This window comes from Lepidochelys olivacea (assembly GCF_965140295.1).
Source record: "Lepidochelys olivacea isolate rLepOli2 genome assembly, chromosome: 5".
NCBI classification, from domain to species: Eukaryota; Metazoa; Chordata; order Testudines; family Cheloniidae; genus Lepidochelys; species Lepidochelys olivacea.
The window spans coordinates 46425904-46435593 of record NC_140415.1 but is presented as its reverse complement, the minus strand read 5'-3'; the positions used below and the strand labels follow the sequence as shown (position 1 = coordinate 46435593).

At 35.9% G+C, this 9690-nt stretch overlaps 1 protein-coding gene across 3 annotated transcripts in view; it reads right to left on the bottom strand.

Annotated features, from left to right (window-relative positions):
• Positions 1–514: 514 nt before the first annotated feature.
• AP3B1 (adaptor related protein complex 3 subunit beta 1) overlaps positions 515–9690 on the bottom strand; it is a 343754-nt gene continuing 334578 nt past the window's right edge. For 2 of the 3 annotated variants that reach the window (XM_084629231.1, XM_084629233.1), the window contains one exon: positions 515–1272. In XM_084629231.1, coding sequence (XP_084485357.1) covers positions 1119–1272 — 154 coding nt within the window. In that variant the 3' untranslated portion in view covers positions 515–1118. Of the gene's footprint in view, positions 1273–9309; positions 9361–9690 lie in introns of those variants that run through there. The other variant, XM_084629232.1, reaches the window with a different exon arrangement.

Here is a 9690-nt window from a genome sequence, read left to right as displayed (position 1 = left end):
AATTTACAGAACATAGCAAAGCAAAGCAGTCTCTGTGAATGAAATTCACCTCTGTAGAAAGCTAGCACAAGGCCCACATTACAAACTAATTCCCGCTTAAGTGCTACTGTGCAGAATTGCCTGCAGACCCTCTGTGTATCCTGGAAATCTTCTTTGCAGTGGACCCATATAAACTGCGGTTGAAAGCCTCTTTAGGGATAAACTGGATAATTGGTCCACAATTATAGTGACCTAGTGTCTCAAGTAACAAGAACACGAAGGTGCTAAAACACTATATTCCAGCCCATAGGCAGCAGATTGGTGGGTACAGTGGGGTGAGGGCTGCACAGCAGTCCTCCTTGCTGAACGTAGATGAGGGGGATGAATTTCTCCCTGCCCAATCCCCTGTAGACTCCTCTGCTAAAAAATTCAGGCATTATGCAACCCTCACATGATATTTACTTCAAATGGGTAAGATTTATGTATCCCTAGTGATGCAGAGAGTCAGTTCCCTATAAAACAAAAGAGAAAAGAGTCCATTCATAACAGTACTTTACTGGAATCTTAACATTTAGAAATATTTGACAATATGGCAGTAGCTGGAAACGACTGTTTATAACAACATGTATGAGTTCAAGCTTACAAGCAGCTTCATTGGACAGTGACATTCTCCAGTAAGTCTATTGTCCTTTTACACGTCTCATACAATAAATCCATCCTATACTGTGTACCTTGTAGATTCTGCTGGAGTCTCTCTCTTCCATTTTAGTTCACTTCTCAGGCAAGCTGATTTCCCCCAAACTTTATTATCAAATAGTTATCTTTTGCATCAGGAAAAAGTGGAGGGGGGAGTGGGAGGAAAGAGAGGGGAAGTACCAGGACAGAACAACTGGGAAATACTTTTAAGAGTGTAGCTAAATGACAGTAAAATATATGTTCTTTAGTTAGCAAGCAGGAAAAAAACCCTTGCATACATGATAGATACACACTAGCATTCTAAAGCAGGAGACAAGAATGTCAAGAGTGTATTCTTCTCCCACTGCCAGATGGAAGGGCTATTATTATAAATGAAAGGCAGCAGTAGTGGATGCCAGGCACTTTTGTTGTGTGCCAGATTCTGAAGTCCAGATGTAAGCAGGTTACCCCTGGGACAGGACAGGCTTCAGCTCCCGCAGTAGAACAGAACCAATCACCGGTTTCTCAGTGTTTATGATGAGCTGTGCTGTAGAGCCTTCCTTCAGCTCCACTGTGACTAGCATCAGTGACCCACTGTGCACAGTTTTAGCTGCAAACCTGAAGGAAAAAACAAACACACCATGAAGGCGTTCATATAAAGCCAAAAGTTGGTCATATATTCTTTCTAAAGTTAAATTAGTTTAAATTTCAAAACTTTTTCCATTTAATTCAGGACAGGGGACAACCCCTAAATCCTCCTACAAATTCCTGAGAAAAAGGATTTGTGCAGTGCTGCACAAATAGCTTTATTTAGATTTTATTATCTAATATGGACACAAAGATTTAGTGCATGATTTTTTGTTTTGTATTATGGACAAGGAAGTCCCTTTAAAGGAAAATTATTGTTTAGATTCTAGTTTTGTGTATTAACACACAGTACTTCAATTGGAAGAAAGTATTCCATTGTGCACAAACTGTATTAATAGTTAAAGGATAATCTTCAGTATTTTATACCAAAATAACTAAATCCAATACTAAAACGATGCTGATGATGTTATGCATTTTCTAAATTGTTAAAATGTAGCCTTTTGAAAATGTTTTCTCTGCATGCCAAGTGATGAATTAATTCAACTTAAATTACTCAAACATAATACCCAATATGATATGAAATGATGTTATGTAACAAACAAATCTTTCTGAAACACCAGATCGTCTCCCCTTAATTTTTTATCTCCAGAACATTTGACACTTTTCTATTGACTAAATACTGTTAAAAAAAAAAAAAAAGGGTGAGATCTAATGCTCCATTATTAAATTCCAAGACATAAAGAACCCACTAATTACATGGAATTAAAAGCAAAACTAGCCTTTTAAGCACTGCAATTGACTGAAAAGCCATTTTAGACACAATGAACTTCTGTCAATCCTGTTAATTCATTCTGCATGCACAGCCAGGCCCCAGAGACAGGAAGGAAAAGGATGGCAACAGCCGAGTCTTCCATTTTCCACAAGGAGTGTACCACACTTGTGTGTGTGTGTGTGTGTGTTATATTTGAGAACAACAAAGTTGCTGCACATGGGCTTTTGAAAACACTAACAAGTGTAGAGCAGGTCTGTGACCTACTGTGACCCCACTTTGCAGGGCCAATCCCCTCTCCCCTTTCTGAATGACACGTGTCTGAATCAGAGCCATCTGCCTCAATTTGCGCAACAACTTCAGCCACAATAGGACCCAGTTAGCCCTGACAACAGCTCACAATACATAAAAATAAAACTGCTGTGCTGACAGCACGCTGTCAGCTATTCAAGAGCAAACCAACTGGTGAGTGTCTCATGTCTAACAATTAGCGTAGGCCTTGCAAAGCGCCTACTGAAGTCCTTAGGGAGCTCTTTAATTAGCATCAACATAAAAGAGGGAGTTTATCAGGAGATACTCAAAAAACTTCACTCCAGACTTAATTAAAATATTAGCTACTTAAGAAGGAAGCAGATTCTCTTTAAATGACATGTAATTTTTTTTAAAAATTATGTTTAAGCACCTCAAAATCTCATAACACATTTTCTACTTTAGGACACAAGTCATTTCTCAAAAGTTTCCTATCACAGGTCAGTATAGTTCTTTTGTCCAGGTTATAGATGCATTCTAACCCGGTCTTCCTCCAATAGGAAAAGCTTGCTTTTTCCTAACTACAAAACTACCACCTTAAAAATTAACTACTTAGTTTTGTCTGTCATCTTGACTATTTGCTTCACAATGTAAATTTCGGTATTTCTCATGCTGATTTTGACAGGGTGATAATTAAGTAAACAATAGTCTTATTAGTCTCTTTATTTACTTAACACTTGTGTCTTGGGACTACACAGAAGCAGATTATGTCTGAATGTACACATAAAAAGCTCTGTAGCTGGAGTTCCTGCAGTGTTTCATAGCCCCAAGGCTCTTTTTACCCCTTTTCAATTAAAAACTGAAAGTGATATAAAGTCAATGTTATGATAAAGCAAATGGAGCCCAAAGCCTCAACAGAGGTCAGTCTTGTTCAGACAGTTTTATACGTGCCATTTAAAACACTAGGTAGGAGATAAGCATTATGAATAAAAATTCTCTAATAAAATCATGAGTCTGTGTATTTGTTGCAGAAACTACATATGCGTTATTTCACTATTTCACTATTAAACTATTAGTGTGTATGCAATTACAATATTTACTAAATGTCTGTTCTATTGGACACTGATTTGGAAACACTTATTGAAAGCAGACATCTAATGGAAAATCATTTGACTTATTTCACTGTTAAAGAAAGAGCTAGTTAAACTGTAAAACTGTTTGGGGCTGCGGAAAGCAAAGTCTGTTCCCTAAAATCCACAAGATCATTAAATTGCAAAAATTAGCTATAGTAAAAACATATTCAAAAGGTATGTACCTTTCTAAAGTTAAACTCAGTTCTGAAATGATAAGGTAGCTGATGTTTAGATACAAGATCATCAGTATGACCACTTGTGTCAATTATTCAGATATTTTAAAGTAGTGGTTGTTACAGTAGGATTATTTGAGGACCATCTGATTATTAGGATAAAGAGAAGAAGTCTTATCGGATGTTTTACACTTAAGATAATCAATCCACTAGGATTTTAACAAAATTGTGATCTGATCAACTAGATTTTTAGATATGAGAAAACCATTCAATATCGTTCAGTAATGAAAATAAATCACTTATGTAAAGTACGTTTACTCTTTATAGGAAGTTATGGATCATTTTTTCGTCTCACAATGTCAGTTTTTATCCCTATTTTTTCTACCAGAGTACACTAACATAAATGCAGGAAGCTATTCCATTTATTATGACATGAGACTTCAGCGTGGCTTCAGAATAATCCTTGGAAAACTACACTGTTGTATCTATAAAGTTTAAATTGAAAATGGTAGTTGTTTGTAGAGGCAGAAAAGACCTTCAGTGGGACAACATGAGGTGTGGAACGTTACAGTTATTAGAATGGGCCTGCTGTGATAGAGGGTAGCACACCAATAGACCTGGAAAAATATGAAGAGTAAATGAGTACAAGTACCATGTTTGCCATTAAAAAAGAAAAAAACAACTTTTACCAGTAGTTACAAAACCACGATATCTGTGATAATTGTTTTATATAGTTAAACAGTATATTTAAGATGATTTCCACATCATCATCTAGTTATTTTTCTTTTTTAATTTATCGCTCACCCCACTGTCTGTATCAACCAGATTGGAAACTTGAAAATGAAAGTTTTCCTGTCCGAATATTTCTCCCTATGGCATACGCATACTGGTGGTGTGTCAGTTATAGCATTAGTCGCATATACTGGGCTATGGGTATTTTTTTTTTTTCCATTTAGAAAAAGCACTTTGGAAGGCAGAGGAGGAGGTTATACATGTGCAAAAAAACAAATCTTTCTCAGCAGGTTAAACAAAAAGAAAAAGAAAAGGTAAGGCAAATAAGCCTGTCCATTAATCTTGAGAGTGTCAGTTTAAACTTATTGCATTTTTCAAAAAGTTTATTTTGTGTGTGCAATTTTTGGGGGAGAAAAAAAAAGCATTTGATCACCATTTTTTAATTGAAATCAACATTTGTCAACAGTGATGTGTGAAATATAGTTCTTTACTATTTCAAATATAAGGGAAAACTGAGTATCTTAGATATTACAGAGCGATAGCATTTGCCAAATGCTGACTTTTTAATGATAACCACCGTACATAAAAACTGAAGTATTTTCTGTTTCTGTAAACAAAAAATGACTAAAATTCATGGTCCAAGTACTGAAAAAAATTACAGAAATTCTTAGTTACCAGATACATTGCAAAAAAACGGTAATTTACTCTCAATACCTGCTCTTAAATAATCAATATTTATGCAAAACAATTAGTTAATTTCTAGCAGAACATTAACAAACAATGTTTGTTTACAACAAAACAAGGATTTGCTATAGTTAATTCAACAGTACTAAGACATACTTTCTCTTCTCAGGGACAGTCTTCCTGGTCTCTGATCGTTCAGTTTTTTCCTGCTTTCTGTTCTGCTGGTTATCAGAAACAGTGACAATGGCCCACTCAGGCTAAAACTTTTTTTTTTTTTCTATCCTGTACATGAAGCCTTCAATTACTGCCTGCTGAAGCAGACAGAATCCTATTAGTAAGAAAGACGATCACAAGATGCAATGCCCTGCCCTAGCTGTACAAAAATAATTAGTCCAAAGTTGACAAATGTGTAATGAAGTTGCACAATGAATGTATGTAAGAAATACTGGTATAAATTAGTCTTCTACTTCCAAATACCAGAGTTAACAGCTATGAAGCACTATTTTCCTATGTGTTATCAAGAATAAATAATTATACAATTCTGTAATATCAGTACTCTGAAGTTTTGATTTACTTTGGTTAATACTGTATTTATATACAAGTTTGACTTTGTAATTACCTAAGGATCTCAAAAATGGTAAAATACTGGATATTTATACTGTTTAGCTGTCATAGAAACTTTAGAACTTGAATAAAGATATACTGGGGACAGATTTAACAGTATATGCCTATATGGTTCTGATACGGGGGTGACCAAAGCTTGTAATCTCAAACATATTGAAAATAGAAAATAGTAAAACATTCACAAGAAAAGAGTGAAGAATCATTTTTTTATTTTTAAAACTAATGATTTTAATCTCAGAAAATACTTCCCTGGCATCAATTAAATTATTAAAAGCAGAGAAAAGTAAATTAAAGAGCATTTACATCATAGAAATAGTTGTATAATAACGTTGATATCTCTTCTTCACTGTTCAGATAGCATGACACTATCTTGAAAAACAACTTTATTGAACTAAAAAGTTTCCTTAAAATTTTCAACACACTTATTTCTATCATCACAATATAATTTGATTTGAACATATTAAACATTTAGGGGTTTAATGAAAAACATTTTATTTTATGGATAAACTATGACCAGGTATGTACTGTAGCATTTTTAGCATGCTAATTTTTTCTGTCAAAAATAGATTCCAATAGCCTGGCCTCAGCTGCTACTCAGCAATCTCACTGTATCCCTGTGAAAGTCAAATGTGCCAATGAGCCCGTAAGACTTATCTCCTAATTACTACAACTGCTCCATGTAATGGTCAGTGAGGGTGCTACATCCACTTTCAAACTCCTCCATCAAATATCTATCATCAGCTCAGTAACCTACTCAGCATCTAAGGCCTGAGAACCCAAGTCTGCTTTGCAAAACTTGGATTGGTTAAGAAGTTGGATCAATACACCACCATCTCACCACTAACATACAATAGTTAACCTGTTTTGTTCTCGCATCTGTTCTATTCTCTGTATTCTTCTGTTCTTAGGGAATCAAGCATTTAACATGATAAGTGTTTGAGAATTATGTACTTTCCATTTTTGAAAACAGGCTATAAATTTCCTTTTGCAAAAGGGTATTTAATCACAGAAAACAGTTTGTCTTACACAAAGTAAACAAATAAAAATGATCAAATCTTTTAGATAAAAAAAAGCTCTCATTTGGTTAGCTTTGCAAATGTTAAATGCTTTTTGTTTAAACAATTGACTCAGAGGTCGCTGTTTGTTTTCTCAAAGAAAATGCCGCACATATTCTGCACTTTAATGCATTCAGATACAAAAGCAGTGCTGTCCTCTAGTGGACAGCAAATAAGCTAGGATAGAACAATCTATCTTGATTAACTTAAGATCTAAATAGCTTTCACATACACTTTTAAGATTAAGAAAATGCAGATTTCCGCAAAGTTAATTAAAAAAACCTAACCCTATAACAAAAACTCTAGCTCCTTGTATTCAACAACATATCTAAGGAATTAAAAGATTTTCAAGGACTGATGTTATACAAAGATGTTTACTCAAAGTATTTCATACCTATTAATCAAAATCTTTGAATGCTAATGATACCTGAAAACTGTATCAGCACTTTTCAATATATAGACCTTTTATTACCAATGAGAAAGTCTAATTTACTGGAATGATAAACACTTGGTTAGGTAAATTGGCAACACCTTCCAGCTATAGCCTCTGAATATTTCTAAAAAGCATACATTTCTACTAAAACATTCTACTTCTCTCTTGAGTTAGGGAAAGAAATATTTACTTAAGAAATACTGACCAACAGGGAGGACATTTTCTGGCATTTTATTACTAGCTGGAGGTGTAGAAGGCCTGAGGTTTAACCTAGTCGGTTATTAACAACCTGGAAAAATTTTTTTCTGAAAGTCACTATTACTATCATAAATCAAGTATTACAAAAGTATAAAAAACCCTACTCTTTCAGGTTTCCAGAAGTTTTAAAGCTGAAATGGACATTGGGATTGATGTAATGTTCTATTTACAACTCTGGTCTCCTACCATTAAAAGGCCAGAGCAGAAATTTATAGGGAAAGTAGGACTTCACTTTCAATGTTCCACTAGGTTTACAACTGAAGAATAAGGTCTGATGTATCAGTCCTTCATCAATCCAGTAAGAACCAGTTGGAATAGTTAAGTGTTTAGCCTAGGGCACTTAATCCTTTATCTAGACTTTACTAGAAAATTAGGAAGCAAAATGTACATCCTATGTCTATTATAAATATACTTACCTGGTTACTCAGTGCAGCTTCTGAGAAGAGTAGAAGGAGGTGTCTGTATCCCACAATTAAGAAGCCATGGAAGCAGAACAATTCTAGCAACTGCTTCATAGTAGCCATTGCAAGAGGAAGTTTTCACTTCCCTTGAGCTCCCATGCCAGGACCATCTGGAGGCCAAAGATTCAGAAGAGGCTGCTGGACTGAAGCAGGGCACAGTGGGTCTTCAGAAAGTCTTCTATTGCTCTGCCTCAGTATTCTTTGATTTATAAGGAAGACCTCATTGGTTAACCAGCAGGAACACAGATTTGGGTTCCAATGAGTTAACATGGAATAGTTACAAATATGCCCATCAATTTCTCTTCTCTGCTTATCCTCAGTATGTGGGTCACGTCCCCTCTTACTGATTGTTTGGAAGGGGCTGGAGCAGTTATATATACTGAGCCTTGAGCTGATGGGACTTGCATACCAACTTTAGGCCAGAGTTTTTTTCCAAAGTTACTAAAAACTGGAAAGTGCTATTCACACAGAGAAGCAATTTCCCAGCTATATCCTTGAGACTGATCTTGAATACATCCACAAATACACATACACAAAAGATACACCCCAATTCAACTGTCCCCATACTAAAGGGGTGGGAAGATTATTGATCAGCAGACATCATCCTTCTCTGAAAACAGAAATTGTATAGTAACCCAAAACTCACTTTCCTCTGAGAGACAGTCTGCTCATTCACCACATCTGGCACATGACAGGCAGTGAAACGATAAGGAGGGATGAGCACAGTCAGCATATTAGACTGAAGTACAGGAGGACAGAGGAAGGCTACTGAAGAATCAATGTGGATACTGTAGGGTTCCATTTTTTAGTATTTTATGAAAATGTGTATATTGGACCAGATTGCTATTCTTCCACTTTCTTCAGCCAATACATAGGACTTCAATACTCATCTGCTATAACATACTCCTAATCCTACTTAATTACATGTGTCCCCAATATATTTTTGATGTAGGTAGAAATGGCATCATAGTCAGGGCCCTTCTTCTTTGATTTGGGTGAAAATTCAGGAACAGAATTTGACTTCCTATACTGTTTTTTCTTTTTAAGATTAAGCTTCAGGACTCTCAGCTATCACTACAGATGTTAAAGTTGTAAGAAAGGTAAGTATGCAATAGTGGCATTTTTGTGTTTTGGATCTGGGCAAAATGCTGGGAGGAGGATATTGCGATTCCTGTTGAAGACTTGTTTGGCTGCACAGTTGACTAGTGTCCTTAGGGCCATAGTGTTGTAATGGAATATGAGATAACAAATCTCTACTAACAAGGCTTCTAAGTTCAGATGCTGTCTGGGAAGAAGAGGTGACCATTACAAAGACCACTTGAACAGTTAGGAATGAGATGGACATTGAGCTCATTGTTTCAAAAGCTGTAACAGACCATGAAACAACAGATTAAGAACAATAAAAAGTTTGTGGTTTCATGATCTCCAACAAGGCAATCCAGCTACATTGGGTTGAGCAGATAATGACCTTTTCCATCTCAAACCAGAGGACTGACCTTATTGCTGCCATGTGTCCTTTCAGAGTGTTGGCCCGTGGTCAGGTCATCCTGAAAGAATTTCACAACAGAAAATACGTAGATGACATTGTAGTCATTGTTCTTTTCTAAGCCACCTCATGCAATCATTTGATGTCACTGAATGTGGATTCTTTGCTAGATTCAAGGAGAGCTGTGTGTGATAACTGTCTGAATAGCTATCTCAACTCATCTAACTCTGTTCAGCATCCACTCTGGTAGGTTCAGGTTTTTCATTTCACTCAGTGATCAGGCCCTGTGTGAGTAAATCCTCTAAAGATGGAAGTTCTATCACAACTGAGTTCCTAGCCACATCAATTTGCAGTAGAGCTCAGATGGCCACAAGATTGAGGAAATTAATAC